Source organism: Doryrhamphus excisus, linkage group LG3 (assembly GCF_037039965.1).
Source record: "Doryrhamphus excisus strain RoL-2023G ecotype Guam linkage group LG3, RoL_Dexc_Guam_v1.1, whole genome shotgun sequence".
Taxonomy (NCBI): Eukaryota; Metazoa; Chordata; class Actinopteri; order Syngnathiformes; family Syngnathidae; genus Doryrhamphus; species Doryrhamphus excisus.
In genome coordinates, this window is record NC_136359.1 from 20,206,137 (window position 1) to 20,233,122 (window position 26,986).

Sequence of the window (26,986 nt, forward strand, 5' to 3'; positions counted from 1 at the left end):
TTGTCTGAAGTAGTCACTGTGATGTGGATAAAAGAAAAGGAAAACATGAGAGAAAAGCTCATGCTGGCTTTTGGCCAGGTGCAGACAGACTCAGGAAGTTAAGCCGGAATTCCAACAATGCGGGCAGTTATTAGACTTTCCAGTGAGATGCTGCATTCACTGAGCCTGTCTTGCGGTGATTGATGATCACGGCAGGCCTGACTTTGTACAGGACCATTTGATATTGTTCATTATCAAACCAATATTATACATTATTAGACACCTGGTCCATACAGCATGTTGTAGCAGATGTATTCATTTGACCATGGCAAAAGATGCTATGGAATATGAGACTTTGAAGTGTAATCAGAGCTGATTGCTCATTAATTGGCGAGACTTCAAATGGCGGCGTGTCTTTTAAGACTTCTGTTTTGATTAGGATTTTCCCTCCAGCCGTTTCTCTGTTCAGAGAGATTTCCTGCGTTTTTTCCATGTCAGCACTACAATGACTGTATGCAATGCACATACCAATAGGCAGCCTTCAAACTGGATGGTGAAGCCACCGTTCAGCTGTGTCTTTTTAGTTGAATACTCTTGAGTTCTTCTCAGTATGGCTCTAAATGATGAGAATCTGTGTTGAATATTTTCATATTTATATGGATATCGTGTTGGTTCTTGTGCTTAGTCTGAATGCAAACGCTGTTGACGTCCAAACTGGTGAGTGAGAAACATTTGTGTGTTATCAGCGAGCTGACAAATTGGCCATTGCAGTGATAGGGGACCGATTACTCTGACATATGCTCAGGCTCAGGAAGCCCAGCTGAAATAAACGCTTCCCTTTGCTGCTTTGTGATTGCTGGATGAAGAGAGGGTGGTTGCGCTGCTGGTTAAGAGGGGGTCTCCCAAACCACAGAGCAGAAAGAAAAACACTGGGAAGAAAAACAGTCTCATCGGACATCAACGATGGGGCTGCCACACTGAAATTTAGGTCAAGATATACGGCCTGTCAGCTACATGCCGAATAGTCTTATTGCTGGCCCAAATGTTGTCCGAGTGGAATGACATAACAAAGTCTCAGATGCTTTCTAAATATGATATCGCTAATCCACAAGTGTTAGCGGACAGCTCCTGGCCGAATTGGGGCACTCATATTGGGCCTCCTGGGCAGCTGTGGTTGCCACATCTTTCATTCATCCATTTTATATCCCGCTTGTCCTCACTAAGGTTGTGGGGGTATGCTGGAGCCTATCCCAGCTGACTTTGGGCAAGAGGCAGGGCACACTCTGGACTGGTCGACAGCCAATTGCAGGGCAGGCACCACATCACTAGGACCCAATAAAAAATATTTTTATGCTATGTGACTTGAACCTGAATTTAGTTAGATCAGGGGTGTATTATTCATTCAGACGGATATTATGTGTATTATTCATCCATTAATGCAATAGATAAGTGGTGCTCAGTGGAAAATGTTTGGACACCCCTGCTTTCGGACCGAACTTATGTACATATTTGCTGATGTATAGAAATGCACTTTTGTAATTATTATGTATATTATGTTATATTAGTTATGTGGTGGTTATCATCATACCATGGGACACGATATTACAAATGCATACTCTATGTGTTATCAACACCAGCAGATTTAGTTTTCATTCAGAACCATACAATGAATGCTCAACCTGCAGTGTGTGTGGTGAAAAGTGTATGAAGCACACGAAAGGTTTCACAGCATTTAGTAGAGCACCAGGCTTCAGCACTGGTCACCAACTATGTACACAGCGTGTGGCGCTCTGATCTCTAAAATGTGATCCTTCAATGTTAAGTTGCTGTATTCACAGCTTGTACTTCTCAGTGGGCATCAAACAGCACAGATGTATGCGGTTTTAACCCCTTTTGGAACCTCAGTTTTAGACTGTTGTCAGAGTAAATATACAGGTGGGTGGAATGGACCATGAAATATGTTGATGAGGCCACAGTTTGTAATAATAATCGACCAAGCTGTCTCAATTCCTTTGTGTTGGGAGCCAAGTCTGGTTTTATTGCACATATTTATGGAGTTAATGATTAATGTTTGTTGTAATCAATTAATCGCTTAGCATTTTGTTCAGTCATCTTCAGTTACCTCACATGATCACGAAACAGCAGTGAGCTTGTAGCATTACAAACATGGGTTATGCTTCCTCTGCCATGAAGGACACTAGTGTTCAAGTGCCATATTCACATCCATAGAGGCTCTTTTCTAAATAGATCTTAACATCGATACACTTTCCTTCTCCATATTACTCCTGACCTTTGTTGATGTTTTTCTTTTTTCTGAACCAAAGAAATTGGTTGATTGATTTCGTCATCCTGATATGTTTTGCGTGATGGCCACTTTCCACAATCTCCTTGGATTGTATATTGGAAGCTTGCATCCAACAGCTGCCAAATACCAATTCTATAACCTATATAAATGCAAATAAATTTGATATTATTGTGACACTGAAAGTCAACATGTAAGAGGTCATCCCGCGTGGGTCAATACCTGATCTTGATCTCCCAACTACACAAGTATGCAGGCTCTAGAGCCTTTTGTATTTAGGTTCCAACACTGTAGAATAGCCTACCTGCTGATACCTGCTGATTTCCACTGCTACCTCAATAGAAATCTTCAAGTCCCTGTTTGACTGCCACTCCCCCCCCCCACAACTCCTTGCTTGCTGGAGAGGGACGCCAGCTAACGATGGCCTAAGTAGAGGTTGTAGGTGTTTGGAACTCGCCCTGATAGAATCGGACAAGATCTGAGGTGGTGTACCTCTTAGATGCCCCACTTTGACTGGCAATCACCTCAATCAGTCATGGAGTAATGATGACAGAAGTAAAGCATGCATGACAATAATACAGTACTTTCATTAAATAATAAAACAATAAATAATTCCCGCGTTGAACAATTGTCAAGACAGGAGTAAAATAACAAATAACATAAACAGGGTTTATAGCGACTCCAAATTGTCCATAGGTATGAATGGGAGTGTGAATGGTTGTTTGTCTAAATGTTCCCTGTGATTGGCTGGCCACCAGTCCAGGGCGTACCCCGCCTCAGCTGGGATAGGCTCCAGCACCCCCACGACCCTTGTGAGGAAAAGCGGTAGAAAATGAATGAATGAATGAATGAATAAACAGGGTTTAATGAATAGATAATACGGTGTACATTGTAAATAAAAGGTATTTGTAACCTAAGGGTAGAAATGGTCAGGAGTCGTGACTTCACAGTGGTTAGGTCAGTCAGTAGACATGTAGTTTAACATATGACAATAGTGGAATGGGAGCATATAAATGGAGTGCAATGTGACTTGAGGACATGATCATTATCATTCACTATCACATTCACTTGGATGTGTGTTGCGTCCTTCAGCCCAGAGCGAGAGAGAGAGAGAGAGAGAGAGAGGGAGAGAGGGAGAGAGGGAGAGAGGGAGAGAGGGAGAGAGGGGGGGCGGTTCTGTAGTCCTAATGCTGTAGTGTCGGCCGTAGGGAGTAGCAGCAGATCAGTGCATTGTGCTAGACCAGGCACGACATAGCTCAACCTTCGGCGGAACAAATGACAAGGAAAACTACTCTTTCGTGTGGACTTAATGACAGGAGACGGGTGCCATTGAAGTGAGAGGATCTCTAATCGAAACCCTTCGGTGTTGACGAGGATTGGGACGTTAGCGTCAACAAAACAACGCCGTCGGATGATCGCTCTTTTACTCCGCCGCTAAGGTTAGTTAGCCTCCATTGCACTCTGTCGGTTTGGGGGTGGTCTGCCTCTTCTGTTGTTGGACAACCCGGTGGAGCCATTCTTTGGAGTAGAAACCCATGTAGCCGTATTGACCTTTTCTAGGCTACTATGTAAACAGTACATACTTGTTTTACGAATCGATTAAAGGCACGAATGCGTCGGGTCGATCTGATTTCTAACGTCACCGCAGCGTCATTAGTTAGCGAGCGATTGTCAGCTAAAGTTGATTATTTTATAAATCACCAACACGTGCTACATGGCTAGGCTAAGCTGGCTAGCGGCTAACAGTGCTAACTGACTAAGCTAACTGTCAGAGCAGTGGTTGCTGGCTAAAGCTGTCTTTTTTTACAGCATTACACAAACAGCATTCTCCTGTTTGATCTGAAATCACAGCATGCCTCAACGTACAGCCGAGATACTACGTGTTTCAATCATGCCGATCACCTTTTTTTTACGTGACAGTGTAATGTTTGGCTAACTTTGCTAGCAGGCTCACCACTGCACAAAGCGCCCTGTTTTCGTTTGTAAACATTGGTTGGAGAAACTTTACTGTAGTCTGTCGTATGTTCTATGTGATAACGTGTGGTTAGTTTGTTGATTGCAGCTTGATAGTAGTTGATGTAATCATATTTGGCACTGTATAACTGCATCGAATGTGGTTTCCAACGTTATCTAACAGTTTGACCGAATTATTAGGCAGGTCTTGTTGTGTTCTCCTGTATCATGTCACTGTGTTTGTTTGATGCGAGGCCAGTTGAACGATGGGAAAAACATCTTACTGTGATCACACATCTTACCCATGTGATTTAACTACTATCACATAATCAGTGCCATAGAGTTACTGGAACCTTTATTGGGGTACTGTGTGTGCTTCCCAGTATCATTTCTTTGGTTTTATCAATCCATAGCTACACTATTTATTTTCTCCCCTTATTGCCACAAGGATTCAGTTGAAGAGCAAATGAATGACAATTATCAGAGTGTGTTTTAAACCATTTGGAAATCTTGGAAGTAGGCATGGGAAAGTATGAGATTCTGATGGTATGGAAACATTAGGGAAAGATAAATCACACTTCAACAGTGTTATTATTACACCTGTAAAAGGTGTTGCCATTAAAAACGAATGAAGTATAATTTTGAAACCATGTACTACAACACAACAAAAGTGAAACATATTTATTTAAAATGAATAACAACATAACAATACTGAATTATTTCTGCTCTCCCCGTTCAGGTATTGTGTCAACATAAATACCCAAATCTAATTATGTATGTTTGTAATTATTTTTACTTGCACAGCCATAAGCAGTGAACATGTTTTTTCATCCTGTTGAAAAAAAGTAAGCTTTTGTGTGTTATTTTTGTATTTTGATATCTCACTGCATCTCAGTGCTCACACGAGTGCAACATGACCTGACACGACACTTGGAAGTTAATGTACTTTTACAAAATCTTTTTCTTTTATATACATAAACAGTTATTTTGGTATTTACTGTTGTTGTGAACCGAGGTACCACTGTAGTACGACAGTTTGTATGCCGTGCACACTGCACTCAGTGTTTTCTATTTGAGCTTCAGTCTGTTTGCTTGTTATCATTTCACTGTACACCACCTGTTTTACTGCAGTTTTCCTCACTTTAAGCATTAGTGTCATTTCTGTTTATTTCTATTTCTATATATTGTATTATTTCAGCTGTCATAAACTGCGGGTTACCATATGGGCCACACCCAATTTCCAAAAACATGCTAGGTTAATTGGAGACTCCAAAATGTGAGTGTGAATGGTTGTTTGTCTATATGTGCCCTGTGATTGGCTGGCGACCAGTCCAGGGTATACCCCGCCTCTCGCCCGAAGACACTTGGGATAGGCTCCAGCATACCCTCGACCCCAATGAGGATAAGCGGCATAGAAAATTGATGGATGGATTTATAAATTGCATGGGGAGTGATCACATTAACTAATTTGCTACCAAAGACGTATTTATACTTTTTTTTCAACCCGACTGCTCTCTCCCAAAGATGTATTTCTATGTCTTTTATGTTTTCTTTTTTTGTGCTAGAGGTGAAAAGAGGCATTGACAAGCACATTTGGGGCAGTTTTAAGCGGGAAAAACTGCCACAAGATGGCAGAACTGCCTTTTTATAAGAACTCGGACTGCAACTTTCACATAGAAATACACGCTGCACAGAAACCAGTAAGTGAAAAGGCATGGAAGAGATTGTGCATTGAGGAGAAATTTTAGTGTCAAAGTGAAAGTTATAATTGAAATTTATCTTTCCACAAACATCTGTTTTTCTCCCTTTTTTTGTTGAGAAGTGAATTTGTTTGGACAAGAATTTGTTTAGACAGAAATAATGATAACATAAATAACAAAGAATTTGATTTAAGATTTACTGGTTTTCTTGATTTTTTCCAAAATTGCTTATATTCTTTGATGAATAACTATAAACATTGTATTTCCCCAAAATTGTACTCTTATGAGCTATTTTTGTTGGCATTGTTATATTTGTCCAAACAAATGTACCTTTAGTTGTACCAGGCATTAACATGAACAAGAAACTGAAGAAACAAAGTGGTCTTATAATTTTTTCCATCAAAAATGTCCGGTCCCGAGACAGACAGGTTTAGAAAAATGGCTGGGATTGAATGAGTGAAATGAAATGTGTTCATTAGGTACACGAATATAGCTGCTAGAGGGCAGGGCCTGATATAATGGTAGGGGAGACACTGTTGTGGATCATTTTTTTGTTGATTTTTTTCTATTTTTTCTTTTAGGTGGTTATGATATATCATGTGGAGGAGCGATTCCATCCATCCATTTTCTATACTGCGTATCCTCACGAGGGTAGCGGCCATGCTGATGATAATTAAATAGCACTTCTTTATTGCCTGTGTACAAGCCCTGTTAATCTTATCTTTAAGTTAAACAGACTGTAACAGAAAATATGATTCACTGTGAGTTAATGATTAATTGTGCATGTAGGCCTAATGAAATATATTGGACTACAGCGCTATTGACTGAACATGAACTGTGTGCATTTACCTTAAGTTGTTATTTAATGGTTCTGTCAGTGAGCAGGCTCTTGGAAGATTAGCACCATTTTATATATGGAATAATTAAACTATGGTTGTTATTCACCTGCTTTAGAGATGACTGTTGACATGAAGAATACTTCACTCTCTATAATACTACATGACTGTGTCTGTATTATGAAGTGACTTTGCCTTCCTTGTGCGGATTGTTGTGTCAGCAAACAAGAATGAGGCGACATCTCCGCTTTATCCAGAAGGTTAACCGGTACAGAGATAATCCCTTTCTGTAGTGCCTCAGGGAGACTGTTACACTGCTAGTTCAATTTCTGCTCATATATTGAAACAATGAACCGAGAAGGAGGATGGCTTCCTCATTTTGCTGTCTGAAGAATTATCCCTAAAAGTTCAGTGAAAATTGTGTTGCATCATGAGCTTGATGTTTTCGAGGTTAATATTAACATGGCTCGAGTTGTTTTGATGTGCCATTAACATGATACAGTTTTTAGTTGATGGCATCAATATATCACAAGTCAGCACTGTGCTCAGCCAGCTGCTAACGGTACATCCTGATGTGATTGCTGTTTGGGATGATTGCTTCTCATCTGTGTTGATCATTTTTATGCACTGCTGATTCAATTCAAACATGCCACCAATTATATACCCCGCAGTGAAATTCTAAGATAAAAAAAAAAACACAACTGGTTGAAATGTCAACAGTTTATTTTGTAAGTTTGTACTGAGAAGTTTGGGAAGAACCTTTGTCAGGTCACATTATTTACTTTCAATTCCGAAGTCATACTTGCTTAAAAGTGAAACAAGAAGCTATAATGTTGAGGAGTGTCGCCACACAATTTTTTTCACATTTCCTGCCTTGAGTATGGACTGATACCGATAGTCAATCTATATCAGCACAAATCAAAATATAGCAGAGGATTTTTTCCTAATCAAATATCATTACATCACTACTTAACAATTCCATTTTGAAAACCTACTTCGAGGAATCGTTTACGTCACCAACGCACATGCGTCGCCCACACAAAGGACGAAGAAGGAAGTGAGTGTTTAAAGACGCAGGGAGATTGACGAGGTTAGAGAAAGTGACAAGGCAATGACAAAAAATGACAAAAATGTGGCCAAACACTGTGACGGGTATACGTTGGAACGGCAACTTACATACCACGATAGCAGTCCTCTGGATGGATAAACAACTATGCAGTAATATGCATAAACCTTTCATAATCGCCACCTATTGTATTTGAATCCGTTATCTTGTGTAGGTTGGGTGGAAAAGTTACTTGGGTGTTTGCTTGCACTGATCATGTTTTTTATTTACTTTTTTTATTTGCGTGACTAAATGACAAGTGGTGTCATTGGCTTATTTTTTTATTGTAACTTTAATGGTTGCTCAACTCGATGCTTACTAGTCGGTTAACATGCAGTTTTTATGATGGCTGTTATGTAATCTGGTTGAAATACTATTGAATGAATGAACAGAAATATGAATCATCATATAATCATCATGATCATATCATATAAGGATCGTTTCTGCCATATTGAGGTATAGTGGGAATTATTCAAAACTTGTTTGTGGGCAAACTTTTTGACTATTAAATATTGATGCATGTTCTCTGGCCTTTACAGGTCAGTTTTTTTTTAATTTAAATTTTTGCACAGCATGGTTTTGCTACCAAGCGAGTATATTTTGTTTCCTTTATAAAAAAAAGCAACTTAAGTAAGAGCTGTGGTTTTCTGTTTATTACATCATTGGTTTTTGACAGGCTGTTTAATTGTTATTTTGTTCCACTTACCACTTTTCCAAAACATTTATAATATGCCATTTCATTTAAATGTACATTTAAAAAAAATTGTGGATACTTTCCGGGTTGTTCGGTGGTCCTTTGGTGGCGGTCGTGGTTGCCTCGGGGGTGCATGACTGGTCCGTGGTGTGTGGCGGTTTGGGGGTGTCATTGTGGGCACTGTCGGCGGAAAGACTTTTTGGGGGGGTTGGGTGACTAAGACTGGGTGCCCGGTTCTTTGCTGTTGTGGGTGGTCTGTCGTGTGTCCTCGGTTCCTTCCCGCTTGGTTTGTGTGGGGTTGGGGGTGGGCGTGTGAGGTGCTCGTCCTTGAAGGGGTGAGCTGAGTCCGATGTTGATATTTTTATGCAGTATAATGTTACACAACGGTCACACTCAATTCAGTGTCTGACATGTCAGTGTTTTAGTGAGTTTTTACTTTTTACTTTTCCCCACTTATTTTAGTCATGTAATTTGATTTAACTGGCATTATGTGTCAAACAAGCATACTTGTTTTCCCTTTTTGCCTGCTGTATGTATTTTGTCAAAAACATGAATCATCTGTGTTGGCTGCACGATTATCTGAGGCTCATTTGCAAAAATTTGCATATAAACCGGCCACAACTGAAGTCACAATTATTTTATACAAGCACTATGAACTGCAGGCCCAATGTATATTTAATGCCTATATCGGATTTTTGATTTTTATTGTTTATTCATGTCTACTTCCAAGTAACCCATATCCACACTGTGAGTAGGTTTACCAAACAATACACCAAAACAGGTTGAACGTCTGCAGCTCATTCATGCTTAAATTAGCTATGTATATGCACATGCAACCCTCTATCAGTGCATTCATTTAGACTGCATTTCTATCAGTCTTCTCGAAGCTTGTATCTTGATGATGCTATGATATCCAAATCACAAACAGGTCTAATACAGTTGCTTTATGGACTGTTTTGTTTACATTTGTCATGTCTTTGTTTTTCTGATTTAACAAGAATGAATGAGGTGCAAGCTTTTCAAATTGTTCTTTGAAATGTAAGATCAGGAAACACTTCTTTGCAGATAAATACAACAGTTCAGACATACTATATACAGTATATAGGCACATCCAGTAAGCTTATTATTTCCGTCCATTGCATTGATGAGCATTTCACAATACACACAACTAAACCACAAAGTGCAGCGCAAGAAACAATTGTAAAAGGTAAATGGCCCAATTTGCCACAGTGCACATTATGATTCCCCAACATAAAGTGCAGAAACTGAAGGAGGATCTATGAGGCACTTCATGAAACTGCCTCCCAGGAGTACAGCCTGCTCCCAGCCTTCTTCATTCTCAGCGACTGAGAAACGGCAGCTGTCTAGTATTTCTTAAGTCACAATAAAAAAAATACGGAACACAATCCCACTGTACTTTTCCCTTTTTTGGGATAGCCTAGTGGAAGAACTGTCACACTGATGATAATAAAAACATATCTATCTTCATATTTCTATGACAGCTCGGCAAAATGCTGCTTATGTAAATAAAGACTTTAAATTTGTGTGCCATTCGACAATTCAAATATATCCCTTTTAAAACCAAGGCGGTTCAAAGTTTTAAACACTAATTTTGTTCTGTTTGCCTCCTTTTCTTAGAAATGTCTACTACCAAGGCAGCAGAAGGGCTGGTGCAAAGAGAGTGATCAATCTTGAACTAGTTCTTTTTTCTGCTGGCCCAAAGAAATGGCTCTTGGCTTGAAAAATGGTTACCAGAGTATTTTACAACCCAAAACCGCATACACATTCCCCTAAGAAATCATTAAAAAAAAAAAAGAAAAAATACCAATAAATTTTTAGTGTTTCCAAATTAAATGTTTCTCCTTTAAATGACAGTTTTTTTTAATCGTAACCACAATCTTGTTTCCTTATTCAGAAACATTTGAAGGAAGTGTCATCCCAACACTTCAGCAATGCTCTGCAATACGAATAGCTTTCATTAGACCTTATAAATGAAAGATAGAGTGAAGGTAGCTGATTTCACCACGGTACAACTTTTACATGAAACTCAAATTGCAGTGGTATTTAGTTCCCAAGTGTTTCATTTATCTTTCACACAAAGCTTTCTATTGTGATGTTCTTGCCTGAGAATTTCAGCTGCAGTTAAAACCAGTCACCCCTTTTTAGGAGATGCAGACTCCCGCATTAACAGGGATTACAAATGGCTCTTTGGTAAGTGATTCACTTGACTCTGTTGCGCAACACAGATGACAGAATGTTACAGGACGTTATTCTCATTTGTGCGTAGGCCACAGCTGTGGGTAGCAGTAGCGTTATATTTGTTATTTGATGAGCCTGACTTTTCTGCTTGTTGTTGGGCATAATGACGGAAAGAAGGACATGTGTTTCAGGGTAGTCCGGGACATGCACAGTGAAAGGTAGAAGTACTAGTACAGTGTAATTACAGGTTAGGGAGCTCACTCCTGTCATAACATGTTAAAGCTGTGTTTTAGAGGATCCCAAAACCTACCTACCTATCAAATGAAGATTGACTCTTATGTTTATTGTGTGTGTGTGTGTGTGTGTGTGTGTGTGTGTGTATTCCACGCTCATTGTGGACACGTGTGCTTAAATAGAATCACAGTGAAGCTGCTGTCACAAGGGGCAAACAGAGCCACTCGGGTTGCATGCTTCCACACAGAAGAACATTTCAAAGCTCCTGAATAATTAAGTAGCATGAAGAGGAACTAGGTCAGCCCAGAAGACAAGTGCACGCCTCAGTTTTATTTCCTGCTACACTACTTGTTAGCTTGGATTGCAGGTAGACTTTCATAACACAGCTGATACACAATAATACCATATTTTCCGGACTATGGGGCACACTTAAAAGCCTTGAATTTTCAAAAAAAAAAATAATCGTAGCGCCTTATAATCTGTAATCTGTAAAAATGTGCTTTTGGTAAGCACCGTCGCTGACACAGGGATGTAATACGTACGCTAGCAGCTGTAAACCAATCAGAGAACAATATGTAATGCGTACAGTACATAAGCTGGCAGCGATAAACCAATCATGAACAGTACGTAATATGTACAGTACATATGCTGGAAATGATAAACCAGTCGGAGAACATTACGTAATACGTACAGTGCGTATGCTTAATCGCCGCCTCGCCTCCGGTAGGTATACTTCCTGTATGCTACAACATTGCGGCCATCTGTCCACTACAGTGAAAAACCAAATTACGCAAATGAATTAAGATCTTGCCATCATTCCAGGAGGATTAACAAAAGTTCGCTGAACATAGATATAAAGAGGGTGTTCAAGGTGAACACACCATAACTAAGGCTGGGAGGCCGTTCTTACCTTTATGTTTTTCTACCTACTATCAGCATTTGGGACCAAATATGAGGTGAAAGAAAAGGGGAAAAATACAATATAGTCGTAGTGTATTTGTGCAGCGTGAGGGAAAGTTAGATGGATTCAAGGACCGTTGACCAAAGTGGGACAGGTTTCTGCAGGTTTCTGCAACTTTTTGCTGTGCACTTGATTTTTGGTAAGAGGCTCAAATCAGGCTTTCAGTGTCACCTGTTGTTTGGTTTATTTTTAAAATGTGAAAAATAAAAGACTGAAGGAACTGATATAGTGTCATAGTTTGGACTGCAATCATTTAAACTTGTAATTTTTATTTGGGAGAACTACCCCATGTCTGCTTATAACAAGTTTGTATTGTGTCACGGGTATTGCTCAATGGTATTGTTCAATTGTTTTTCACAAAATAAGATTGGGACATTGAAATTGTATGCTTTCAGTTATTTAAAAAAATGGTGGAGACTAGGGTTCGGCGATATGGACCTTAACATATGTATGTATATCACAATATTTTTGGGAAGTATCACTATATGACGATATAAAACAATATAGAATTTAAAAATAGAGTCTTAACCTTAAGCCATATAATGAAATACACTTGTCTCAAATTGTAAAGCACATTTATTTATTGGTAAGAAACTCGCGAACTTTTTTAATGGGCTGTCAGCCTCTGCACACATTGTTGCTAAATCTTCAACCAACTGTAATGCCTGTGCTTGTCATTAAGGAAGATGTCATCCATGCAATTCCAACTGCATATGGAAGATACTCTCTTGTTTTGTGTACGCAGACATGAGGCAAACGGCATTCTTAATTTGAAGGACTGAGTGTGTTCCGTGTGTGGACAATGTCTATTTACATCTAAGGCGAGATGCGTTCAAAATAAACACTCTTCTTGTGTTTTTTTTTTCACTCAGAATCTGAACATCTTCATCTGACATTGTGATTTATTTATTGAAATGACATTGTCATTTATACCGGTATAAGTCATTTTCGTAACATTGGAAGAATCTATACCGGTGTATATAAAAGAAAATATCAACCAACCCTAGTATAGACCAAAATCAGAATTGGCAGCTCAGGCTTTTTAAAGATAAGTGATCGGCCAGAAAGTTGTAGTTGCTTGTAATCTAGTTTTTTTTTTGGTTCTGGTGCCAATATGGTACAGAGCTCTGACTAAAAGTAGATTTCAGATGGCTTGTGTCTGTTGTTCACATTCACTCTGAAAAAGTTCCACACTGACGGAATGTTTCTGATTCAAATATCGGTAAGGTGGTCCGACTGCTCATTGATGATGTGTAAATTGGACTTTATCTTTACCCAGCTTGCTTTATTTGTCACTACAGCCTCTCAAGGTGACCTGATATTTTTGTACAGTACTGTGAGTAGACACTGTTGTTGAAGGAAGCGTCTTTCTTTCCTTGGAACCCTGAAAGCAGCAGTCCCTGTGTTCTCTGCTAGAATTTCCTCAGCCATTCCACAATTCATTGGGAAAGTGGGGGGTGGGGGTGGGTGCAATGAGGTATTGACTTGCACTACTGAAGGCTAAAGCCCCCTCTACTTTGCAGTGCTGTCCAAGGAGTGCCTAAGTAAAGTGCGCTAGAGTGAGAGAGCGAGGTGACAGAGTTCATCCACACTGTTGGCTTTGAGCCAGCAGTTTGCCTGTGGGTGTTTGTAGCAGTGCCAGTGCATGTGTTTAGCCTCTCGTCTGGAAGGCCCCATTCGCCTCAGAGTTTATGTCAGAGCTCTTTTATTGCGTTGGCCCCCTTGCCTTGATTCAAGTTTTTTGTCCTCCAGACTCTGTTTTTGTCCTTCTCTGGGGAATGTCTGAGGAATGGGCATGCATCAAACAGTGGTGGGTTAATCTCACCCTCTTTTTTTTTTGTCTTGCTCCTGTTGTTGCTTTCTGTCTAATATATTAGCATGCTCTATTAACATCATGTGTTTCTCCTCGTGTGCTATTTCAACAACAGCCAGGTTATTCCAGGTTTTTACCACATCCCATTATTCTGTTACATCAGCTTATCCCAGATATCAGTACACAGTCGTTTCTTTAAAACATTTAAAGCCACAGTTGATTGCACAAGCAGTCTTAAGCAAAGACCTTGAGTATTTTCCAATATCATGGCACCGAGCCTGTGTTTGTAGAGCCTTTCTTTCATCCAAAAATATTAACAAAAAAGAAATTTTAAGACTAACTTAAAGGTGACCTATTATGCTTTCCCCCCACTTTTCTGACCTATAAATGTATTTAGAGTGTTTCATTCTTGTGTTAAACGATGCCAAAGTTTCAGATAATGTGGTTTGCACATTTGGAAGTGAACCCTAAAAGAAGTTTGGGATGACTAAAAACGCTGAGTTTCAAAAGGCGTGGTAAAACTGCCCCTTTGTTACATCACAGAGGGGCGAACTTCCTTATATGGGCGTGGCTGTAAGCCAGCGAAGCTGTCTGCCCTCCCCGAAGTTCTGCTGCCTCCCACCCTCCCCCAAGCGCTGCTCCGCTGTTTACTTGCTAGCAATGCCTTAAAAGGAAAGTCACGTTTGTTTACAATTCCTTAGACGCCACCAAGGCACAAGTGGTTGGAGTTCCTGACTGCCGATCAGCAAAATAAATGCATTTTATTCTGTCAATGGCAGATCACACTGGACTGTATCCACTGAGCCAGTATCCCGCTGGATTAGCCGACAAACTTTCCAACATTACTTGATTCGGAATCAAACACATGGTTGTATGTTAAAAGCATTTCACCGTTCATTATCAACTCTTATACCATTCGCCTGCTGCAAATCGTATAGTGGCCGTGGTGTAGTGGCTAGCGTTCTGGACTTCGGGCGCTTCGGACACGGATGCCTCAGGTTCAAATCTCCACTGCGAAGCATTATTCGTCATGTAGGGCATCCGGATTGTAAAGGCCTAAAGCGGACCAAAAAAAAAAGATTGTAATCCGGAAAATGCTGAAAAAACCAAACAAATGTCTACAGATACTTTACATAATGACGTCATTGTCTAATTGTCATAATATCTGATTAGCCAACTCAGAAATATTTTGGCAGGCCAAATGTTTAATAGGTGGACAAAACAAATTTTTGTATTGTTTTTTTATTATTGTAGACCACCCAGGGTTTCTCCCAGGATTTTTTTGAAGCTGTGGTAGCAGGCTGCATGAGAGTGAATGAGTGCCGAATGAGTGCTGGTGCGTGCCGGTGACGGGATAAAGGTTGCTGTATAAAGACGGCATCAACCATGTTTCCCGTCTGTTGTCATGCAGAACGTGAGATGGAAGCGCTAACGGTGCTAACCCGGATATAGAGAGACTGCTGGGAGTGTAGCATGATTGCACTGAAGATTGAACAGCATACGTATTTAACTTTTTCTATATTTATTTGAAAAAGAGAATATACTATTTTATTCCGGTGCCTATTTTTCTATAAGATTGTTTAAATTTGAACGAAACTTAGCTGTTGTCCTTATTTCACACACAACTTGCATGAAGTCAGCGGGCATCCTGAAACGCTCTGTGACATTAACAAGTGCAAAGGTGTAAAAAGGTACGGCCAAAACAGTCAGCTTTTAATCAAAAATGTTCTTGTGTAAGCAGTCAGATTGGTAGGCGTAGTGGATGGTTTTACTGTTGGAGAGCATGTGGGGTTTCTGGCACCATAAGAAGTAGATTTTATTGATTGTTGTGGATGACTGCTTCTGCTATTAGGCATTCTACTCCTCAAGTCCTGTATTACTTTCATATTAAATTGTGTGTCAGCTGCAGTTACACCAGCCTTTTTTATTTATGAAAAGGATTGATTTTCTGCTATCTTTGGTACATTGAGCTCTATTATTTGATGATACAAAATTGCTTTCTTTTCCCTCCTATAGTTTGCTGGCAAAAACAAACGACCAATAATGCAACGCATCTGCTCCGCGACCACACACACTTCCTATCTGTAGAGGAAGAGGCTGTGCCAGGATGTCCTCTCATCCCCAGTCTATGCCACCGGGCCGGAGGACTGTGGACACACGGCACCTGCCAAACCCGGCTGCCTTACCATTGCAGCTCCAGCGGGCACACACGGTAAGCGGTCTGCCACACAATGCATTTAGTGGTTTCTCATACAGAGCTTCAATAAAATTGCTATTGGTTATTGTACTTATAACACTGCCTTCTTGGTTGACATTTAGCAAAAGGCATTACCCTCATATGTTAGTGAGGGCCTGACCAATAGGGCCAACTTTACAAAGGTTCCAAATCACAATGTTGTGCACATAACTTGGTTTCCTCATTAGTTGTTTGATGTTCGTGTTGTGATTGTGCAGTGGACTGTTTCCACCCACACCTCCTAATTATCAAGATTATGTCTTCTGTATTGGAGGCATGTCTTTTTAAAGAGGTTCACTGGACTGAAAGTTTTATTGTCACTGGGCTTATATCTTGATATTGTGTTTGCTCGCAAGGTGTCAGCTGTATCACACATACATTGTTACATACAGTATATGAACTGTTAGTTTTTCAAAAGGAAGTAGTAGTAAAGTATGTTATTGCTGTTGCCATGTTTATGTGAACAAAATTAAGAAGTAATAGCTGGACATTACAACAAATTGGGTTAGTCTCATTGCGTTATTATCAAGTTATTTTCGAACCAATAGGCATATTACAATAGAGGAAATCTCCTATACAAAGTATACAACATAAGGTGGCAAGGAATACTTCAATACTGAATAAATTTGTTGTCCAAAAATCACTCCATACTCTTCATTGTGCTCTGGTTGCACCATATTTAAATTATTGTGTGGCGATATGGGGTAATAACTATAAAAGCAATCTTCAACTCTCTAAATGTACTGCAAAAAGAATCAATGAGGATAATCCGCAATGATAATGTATTTCTAAAATCACAAATATTTTTTGATTAGTACATTTTGAAAAAGCTAAACTAAAAAGCTAACAATAACCTATGAACTACAAATGTATATACACAGTACTTTTCTTCAAGAAAAACTTGTATGCAAGAACAACGCTAATAACCCACAGCATTTCAGTATGTGGAATCAAATTATGGAAGGGATAAACAGAACTGTACAGTGCAACTAATTCACTCACATATGTGCAGAGAAATTAGACTGCGAGTGAAAAAATAAGAGTGTGAGTACATTTTTCTACTTTTTCATTGGCATTTTGCTCCTGAAAAATCCTTGCAAAGTGAACAAAACTAGAGTAACATTTTCACACATCTGATTATAAATCTACAAGTCAAATTGTACAAATTTTCTTTGCTCACATCGGCAACACCCGCATTGACTCTCCACGATGTCAGAGCTTGTACGGCTTGTGCAGCTACACACTCTGACTTAGAGCTAACTGACTGTCATCAGTTTGATACCGCAGGAAAGATTGCTATTTTCTGTGACTAAAGTGAATAAATGTTGTGTGATACATGTGAAAGGATGGGGGGTAGGATTAAATAAGCTATGCTTCTTCTTACTCTTTTTGGACATGTGGAAATGTGAACTTAATTATGTATTCCTTTGTAACATGATGCATGTGGAAATCAAATTAAACCATTACCATTACAATAAAGTAACCCCTATTCTTAACATTACGGCATATTTTTGACTTTGAATCAGTGTCGTAATTATCAATTTTGATGTTCACATTGTGTGGCAACGCAGATGTCGGCTCATTTGTACATAGCGTTCCGCGGTTCAATTTTAGTTACATTGTGTGCGGACTATGCTGGTTACCATAGTGACACATACATGTTTAGTTGGAGTTTGGTCAAAGTACCAAATGTTTTGGATGCAGCAAAATTGCGGAAATTGACACCAAATTGTGTTTTATACACAACAGACTCGATATAATATTCAAGACTGTTTCCCATGTTTGTTGTGTTTTCAAGTGTGGCAGTATATTTTAGTGGGTGGTAGCTACAACTGACTGTAGTCTGTGCAGAATCCCCCTCGAAAGGACGGCACCCTCTCTTGACTGACTCTACTCATACACCTTATGATTTATTAAACATTTGTTGCGTTTGCTTTTCTAGGAAGTGGGAATGGTGGACTACCACTCTCATCATGCCAGAGACTACAGCTCCCATTTGGCTCAGCCCCATCGCCGCCGTCCCTCCTTGCTTTCCGAATTCCAGCCTGGAAGTGAGAGGTATGGTTCATCCTTCCTAAATTCATCTTCTGTAAATGGCAAGCACACCAATACACTGAAGATCCTCACCCTGGCTGGAGTTTTCTAAAAGCAAAAACCTCTGTATGCAGAGGCCAATTCAAATATTAAAATAGCCATATTCGTGTGGACAGGAACCAAAATGACGACATTCTCTACGACAAGTTAATCTTTTGAATAAATTCACAAATAGGAATCCAATTAACACCGGCAATAATACAATTAAGAAAGCTTTGCATTTCTATGTGGCACAAACATCTGTATAAGAACAAAGTGCAAAGTATGAAACTTATCTTGCACTTAGGGGTGAAGGCGATGTGTGTTTGTGTGTGTGTGGGGGGGAGGGCAAAAATCAAGTTCTTTACCAAATATACACACATTTCTGGGGTTACAAATGCTGAATCATGATTGTGCAGAGATCTACTGTATACTGGATCTTTGTGGCCATATTTGGCTGGTTTGTCTTGGACTAAATACAAGGTGAATTTATGTTGTGCTAATACTCCAAATTCACTATAATAACAGGTCAGAAAACCACAGCAGTGTAATCATTGGTTAGCCACTGTGCTTAATGTTTGTTTACTCCAGGCAAAAGCTTGTCACTGTGCCCCTTCCCATCTGTCGGGCTACATGTGAAAGTGACAGAATACTTGCAAAACGACCTGGAAAAATGTTAGATCTTAAATGGGCTCAGGGTTTTATCCTGCTGATTCCGATACTATCATTTATGAGTGAGATTTTTCAGTTTATTTATTAATTTGGGGGGTTGGGACAATTACAAGGGGTACCCATTATTTCATGGGAATTCGTGCCTGCATGCTGCTATTTTTCACTAGGAGCACAGGTGCTCCTAAATGGAAAAAAAATGGAGGGGCAAAGTGACATTTCTTAAATAACACAATTGTATTACTAAATACAAATAGGGTTGGGAGATCTTTTTTATATACCAGTATACCGATATAGATTCTTGCAATGATGACTTATACTGGTGTAAATGATAAGTAAACAAGCCGAGTGTATAACAGTGCGCCGCGGCGGATCCATAATGGAATGGCTTTATTGTCATTATACAAGATGTACAACAAGATTGGAGAGCTTCTCCTTTCAGTGCAGTAGTCAAGTAAAAAAAAATAATACAAAAGTAGAGTAAAAAAGACAATTTAACAAGATATATACAAGATATCCAAATTATACAAATAGTATTGCACAGGAGCATATGCAGGAGCAGACATATTGTAGATATATTAATTTCAGTGCAATGATAAATGGGTCATAGTGCAAATAATGACTGGTGTATACAGATGTGTAAAGTCACATATGAGTGTATTGTATTGGGTTGTTAAATAAATATGTTTGAGGTAGTAACAGAGGCAGTGAAATATTGCACATTTGCATTACGCTAATGACCAGGCACGTTGTATGTCTGAGTTAAGGGTGGTAATGGTAATAATATGACTAGCGACACATACAGTCACATCACAAGGCTGAAATCACATCATATACAACTACAGTACATTACTAATGCTGTGTCTGGCCGTACGGTCAGCAAGTGTATTTTGTACATTTTGCTGGTGTCAGTTATGGGCAAAATGTAAATTTTTACCCCTGTGAGTCTACATGTTCGTTTTTCTTTTTTTCAGGTTTTATATATTTTTTCTAAAATGTGCCGTTCTTGAGCCCAGGAAAATGCGGTCCACAAATGGCCTTCACTCTGCACGTCCCTGGTTCTCATATTTCACAGTGGCCGTCTCTCTGTGGGAGGAATCGGCTTGACCTGCATTTTATTGTCAATCAATTTTAATGTAGCAATGTCCAGCTGTAGGCGTGAAGCATACATGCAAAGGCATAATATACATAAATGTTTTATGGTCTGGGTTTATTTGGTGTAATATTTGTATTCCTCTCCATTAAGTGTCTCTTTCTCTTTGCACCGTCTCAGTTTCATTCATCCTGATTGTAGCCTTTTCTGGAAGCAGGCTCTGTGCCAACTGCAGTTGTGGAGCTGTTCCTCTTTGGAGTAGTAAAGACATTGGCAGGCGCACAAACATTGTCGTGCTTTCACAGTAATGGGCTGATATCAGCACACAATCTCTATTCTTGCCATGATGGGACCTGAGCCAGCGCAAATCTAATGTAACTTGTTGGGTGTTGGTGTTTATGTTGTTTTGCCCTCGCTCCTCCCCCACCCTTACACACAACTCATTCTGTCATCCTCCAGACAAATCCTCCCCAGGGATCAGATTATTCTGCACGCTCACGAGAGGGAGAAAGAAAAGAGGGACACAGAGATGGGCTGGGGGGAGGGGGCGTAGGCGCGGGTTTGATGTGATTATGTAAGTGCCAGCCATCTATGGAGATGAAAAAATAGGAGTGAATCAGGGCAAATGTGTTTTGGGGAGTTGCATTATACCATCTGCCGATTAATTTCAGGTGCCCATTTTCTAAAAACTGTAGTAGTCAGGCAAGATGAGCATAGATAACGTCCCGTAATTAGATTATATTATTTCCTCTACATGTGCCCACAGGATTTTCTGAAGCTGTGGTGGTGGGCTGCTTGGGACTGCGGCCACAGTCATGTCGCTGCTGCATCTGCAATTTTTTAAATTATGACAAAAAACACATTTTCATGACTTATTCATTAACTTACTATATGTAACTTTTTTCCAACCAGCAACAGAACATGAACCGAGAACAGTGCACTGTTAATTGAATGGCAAAATTGCTGATAGTATTTTTGTTACCTGACCTGTTTAGTCAAATGGTACTAAGTGACTATTATGAAATAGGGATGTCCAATCTGCTGTATTTTTGAAGATCGGATAATTCTGCCACAAGATTGTGCTGATCCGGTTGCTGTATCGTGTTCGTAACCAAGGGCTACACAACAACTTGCTTGGTGCGACAATGCGCCTCAAAGCTGGTTGCAAACTTGAACCCATATAATTGAATTAAAAGTAAACATGCCTATGGCACCGTGTAGTGGGTATCCAAAGCAGCCAGTTGTTGAGGGTAGCTTAATTTTTAATTTGACAACATTAGATCCACTGTCAATACAAGCAGTTGATGTTTGCTAAATACAAGGATGAAGAGTCTTGAACCAGTCATGATGTGCTATTTATATCACTATATTGACACTTACTATGGTACCCATTATGTCATTGGATGGTCATATCATCTCGTACTTCAGTATGTGATAAAAAAAAATGTAAAATAAATAACTAACCTTAAACCATAAGCAGGAAGTGAACAAATGTAACAGTTACTGATTGTAAAAGTACCAGATGGAGGGGTAGGATTTAATAAGCTTTGCTTCTTCCTACTCCTTTTGGACATGTGGAACTGTGAACTGATTATGGGATGCACTCAATTGTAATCTGATGCATGTTCAAATGAAATAACCATCACCATTACCATTACCACTGTCTGTAGTTACACACACTTGTTTCTGTTCATGTAAGTCCCATTCCTGGAGAAACTCCTTGAACTCACTTGCCATGTTTTCACCAAACAAAACAAAAAAAACAAAACCTTGTCTGGAGACAGGATGACTTCAAAGTCCAGTCGCTGGTTCTGTTGTGGACTGTGAGGATAATATATGGTTGAGTCACTCGGCTACTCCACGTCTGTACTACATCTGCTCTATCGAAACCAAACCACTTCCATATTACAGAGGTAGCTCCGTGTTTACCAACAATTTCTTCGTCAATAGTCTCTGCTTCTCCTCCGCCTTCAGCCATGCTCATTTTTTTGGGTTGTTTTGTTATTTGTTTTGTTTTCTCCACCTTCGCTGGACCATGCTGGCGCTACATGTGAAGCGTCAATGAACACGCCATCAACTCTGCGTCAGAAAATACTATTTCTCATTCAAGAAACAAAGTGAATGTCTATCTGCTCACACCTATGAGTGCCGTGCAAGTGCAAACAAGCAATTCCGATGTGCGTTTGTCAAAGTGAAGAGCAGTGAAACGTTTGGCAACTCTAAACACATGATATTTTAAATCGTTTACAAAGTAATTGTGTTCAATATGTGCATAAATAATAAGCTCTATATGTATCAATAGAGCATATACATCTATCCCAGAGGTAGGGAACCTATGGCTCGGGAGCCAGGTAGGGCTCTTTTGATGACTGTATCTGGCTCTCAAGCATTTCTTACCACAATAAAAATGTATTTTTGCTAACATTTTAAAGTAAACATCACAGAAATGACTGTTAAAAATAATATTAAAAATCAACAACTTTTTTATGCATTTTAATTTGTCCATCTATATTCTGCTGCAATACGGCCAACCATATCCATCTTTCCTGATATTTTCCAGGTCAAACACCAAAACTCGATTATTACTGGGTAATGCGGTAGTCTACCTCGGTCATTGAGATGTCAACATGTAAATATAAACTTTTCTCCTTTAGTCAAATAGTCACCTAGCTAAAGCTGCAGAACCAAGCCTTCTGGCAAAGATGGCCAAAAGAATGAAATATACTGAGTATGGTGCAAAATTATGCAGCAGCAGAAGTTGTATTAATGGCAACAAGTATTTGATTTATTATTAGACACTGCGCTGCTCACGAAAGTGTGCTGGCCACACCCCATTGGCGTGGGGTAGTGTGCCTGGTCTACGTAATTAGAGCCCATTATCTAAAACTGTTGGTCTTACATAAAAATGCACACATTTTATTGCATTCAATGTTTAAAAAAATGTATATGGCTCTCACAGATACACATTTTAAAATATCTGGCCTTCATGGCTCTCTTCGCCAAAAAGGTTCCCGACCCCTGATCTATCCATTCAACAAACGGTTGTTAAGATAGTTTTCAAGTTGAAAAAAAACCCAACTAATTTTTAAGGTGTTGCTGCTTTTATTTTGTTGTGGCACCACGATCAATTTCATTTAAGTGCCAGGACTGAATCATCTCTTCTGTTGCAATCTGTAGCCTTAGCAGATTCAGTTCTTGATTATAACACCCCACTAACACCTTACTAGACAGAGAGGATTCATGCTTCTTGGTATGTAGACAGAACCACACACCAGGCCACCATGGGCCTAGACCAGCAATTATGGTTGTTTCCCCCTCTGCTCTTCAGAAGCCACTTCCATTTGACACTGGCTGCAAAGTTACTGGCATTCTGGCCTCTAACTGTAGGGCAGACTTGAGATGATCATTCCATCAGAACAGAGAAGTATTACTTGTGGGATATTCCAATTTCCCCAAATCTAAGTAGCTTGAAAGTTAATCTGCTTTAACTGGGATACTTTAGGTCCTGGTTGGCTGTTTTCCCCTCCAATGTACCTTTTTGTATGAGATGAATACATTCAGACAACATGGGGCATTGCAGCCAGATCATGTTACAGTAATCCTGTTCACTGAAATTATTAGCATTCCAGGAGAGATCACGTTATCAGGGGTCCATGTAGTTTTGTACATTACTCCAAAAAATTTTATTATTTTTCACTGGGCTATTTTGTTATATGGCTTAGGTTCCCAAAGCGGTGCCCACCAAATATTATAGGTGGTAGATAAATTAAAATCAGCACGACGATATTAGGACTTAACACCGAGACTTATGTAATGTGCTCAAACAAGAGCTGGTATCCTGGTGCTGTGGTTAATTTGTGCATTGTTCGAGCTGTATGAGCCAGTAATGTGTTTCTTGACTGGGTGCAATGACAATGTTAGCAAGCCCACAGTTGTGGCCACTTATTTTGGTGGGACCATAGTTGTGTGATGCAGATTGAGATTTATGTGTATGATTTGAGTTTATGTGTATTTTATATATTCTCCTGTCACCTTGCCCTGTTCACATATGTTAATGATATGTGTAAATGCTTAGAGTTGAGCTTTAATATTGTTAATGTTTCTAGTTCTATGCTGAGTGCTCATGCATCACTTTGGTGCATAATCTCATGCTATTTGAGCTCATATAGCCATTTAGGTCAGCGATAAGCCTCGTATTGACTTAATTTCCTCCTTGATTTCTTTCTTATTTGATTTCATAACGGTTCCTAATTATTATGTTTATGTTTAACATTAGTTGTATTGTTGCTGTCATGTTGTTGCAAACCACAACAAATGAGGATAAAGATCACATTATACCTCACCACATACTGCGCATATGATCCAGTGAATTTTACTCAGACCAAGCACATGTCCTTGTGTATGTGTGTACATTCATTTAGGCACAATTAAGTAGCACATTCTCTTATGTTTAAAATAATAATATATATATATATATATTTTTGTTACAGAGGACAAGAGCAGCATATCCGCTATGAGCACATCTACCTACAAGACCCTGGCAGCCAATCAGAGATGGAGTTTGCAGAGATCAAACGACCTCGTTTGGAGATAGGTCCAGATTCTCTGATGAGACCCTCATCTCACCGGCCACAATTGCCTCTCGGAGGGCCTGAGGATCTTGCTAAGGTGAGTAGCCTCTATCACACAAACAATTTTGACTTGATTTTCAAATTAACCTACCACTGGGCCGGTCCCAATAACAAATTTAGCTGGTCGCTAATTGTGCTATTTATTATAGACCGATATTCGATCATTTCAATTATTGTTCAAAGATCATTGTATAATGTCATATTTGAGCCACTAGATGGTACTACACACACACACACACAGCAATACAATAAGTGGATGAAAACAGACACTACACTACCAATGTATAATGCAGAATATTAACCAACTACTATGGGAGATCTAACCATGTGTTTTCCAGCCTTTTTTATAATAACTGGACAGCAAAGCACTGTGGGGAAACAGGAAGTACATTTTTTTGATTCATTCATTTTCTATCGCTTATCCTCACGAGGGTCGCGGGGGTGCTGGAGCCTATCCCAGCTGTCTTCGGACGAGAGGCGGGGTACACCCTGGACTGGTCGCCAGCCAATCACAGGGCACATATAGACAAACAACCATTCACAATTTGGAGTCACCAATTAACCTAACATGTTTTTGGAATGTGGGAGGAAACCGGAGTCTCCGGAAAAACAATGAGAACAAAAACAACAAGAACAAACTCCACACAGAGATGGCCAAGGGTGGAATCGGGTCTCCTAGCTGTATGGCCTGCGCTCTAACCACTCAGCCGCCGTCCATCCAGTACATTTGATAAAGATTATGAAAAACAAACACTTCAATAAAACTTCCACATACACACACGGTTGTGTAGTGTAGTGGGTCATATTTACGCCATGTAAAATAATGGATATGACAGACTGCAAGACTTGCGTGAGTTTAGATGGTAGCCATCCACCCTGTGCTTGAATGCAACACTGTGCATCACCGCTTCTTGTGTATGACAAGCTGGACCACAGCATGGACCTTTTGTGCACTGTTTCATTTAATATTTACTCAGCCAATCAAAACCCTCAGTAAGTGTTGACTGTCGCTGCACAGCCACAAACTATCGCCTTTGTGCCTTCATTCATATTCGCGTCTGCTTGGTAACTGCTTGCACTCGTGTGGCCCCGTTACTGGCACAAAGAGGCTTAATAGCTGAGAAGATCGCTCACTCGCTTTTGTGTTCATTTCATATGGAGCCAATTCACACATACACGTCCGGCATGAATCCTCTTGTCATCCACCCGTAGCACAGAGAAAAACGGATACGCTTATATGTCCATTTATCAAGGGCTCATAATTACCATCTTTTTTTATCGTTCGGTAAATCGATATATCCATTATCATCACAGGCCTACTTACCACCTCTTAAGTTTGCCACAATAGCCCGTTGCTACATCACCAAGAGCAAATGCATAACTTGGCCTCTGCTTATACCCAGGTGTATTTAAAAAAAAAAAACCCTGCAAGTAAACAGGTGATGTTGAAGCATTGAAGAGTTGCTCTAACCCATTAATTCAGTTCCTCAAACAAGGTGGGATTCGTATGTTGGATTTCATCTTCATATTTTTTTAATTTTATCATGTTGTCTTCATCAAAACAACAGATTGTAATCTCAGACATAGAGAAATCATAGAGACTCCGCACTGACATGGACATACAGTATGTAAACTGTAGTAGGATTAAAGACAAAGGGAGCTGTGAAACAATAATTAATAAATAAAGATGACCTACATTTCACAAGGGTGAATATGAAACTACAGATGAAAACATTGTACTTGCATTCCACTGTAGAATTATAAGTTGGCAGTATTCCAGACACCGGATAGTTACCAGAAAAATGTATTCATGAGCTCTTTAGGGAAATGTTTAGCATTGCCAGTAATTGCTCTCAGAGCTATGCAGGCTGTAAACTCATTACATAAGTCTTGTCAAGTGCAATCACTTCATGAAGTGCACCAAATGATTGCGGGAGAAGTGCGGCACAAGGCAAGTGTGCAGAAAATAGAGGGTGAGATATGGCACAGTGCGGGGTGTTGGAGTAGATGGGTACAGGGAAACGGGGAAAGGATAATTAAAAGAAAAAAGAAGACCCAGAAAGGCCCCAAAATTCTTATGAAAGACTACATTGTACTGTGAGTAGGGATGGGAATAGAAAAATTGATTGAAACAATTGAAACACTGGGAACCGGTTGGATATACTCTAAAACCACTTTCAAACCAATGCCAGGAATTTTGTGCCTTTGGATAGTCTGCAGATAACATTTACGTTTTGGGGGGTGCTCGAAACAACAAACCGATCCAGCTCTTTAATCCACCTGAAAGTCTGAATACAATGTACGTGCTTGAAGACAGAACAGAACACTGCCAGACTATGTTTGAACCTATGTGGTCCTTTCCCTAGAGTTTTGCTCTCCGCAGTTCCCATACCTGGATAACCACAGAATAAAGGACTGCCTTGCGGCTATATCCAAGTGCTTTTAATGTTCCCTTTGAATTTAAATTGTACAAACAATTTTTCTCCTGCTGCTTGTATTTTACACAAA

General features: G+C 39.7%; 1 protein-coding gene across 5 annotated transcripts in view; it reads left to right on the top strand.

Moving 5' to 3' along the window:
- ncor2 (nuclear receptor corepressor 2) overlaps positions 1-26,986 on the top strand; it is a 100,456-nt gene that overhangs the window by 27,146 nt on the left and 46,324 nt on the right. For 4 of the 5 annotated variants that reach the window (XM_058071587.2, XM_058071592.2, XM_058071590.2 and 1 more), the window contains exons 1-4: positions 3,460-3,720; positions 15,793-15,988; positions 17,955-18,070; positions 24,338-24,515. In XM_058071587.2, coding sequence (XP_057927570.2) covers positions 15,884-15,988; positions 17,955-18,070; positions 24,338-24,515 — 399 coding nt within the window. In that variant the 5' untranslated portion in view covers positions 3,460-3,720; positions 15,793-15,883. Of the gene's footprint in view, positions 1-3,459; positions 3,721-15,792; positions 15,989-17,954; positions 18,071-24,337; positions 24,516-26,986 lie in introns of those variants that run through there. The other variant, XM_058071588.2, reaches the window with a different exon arrangement.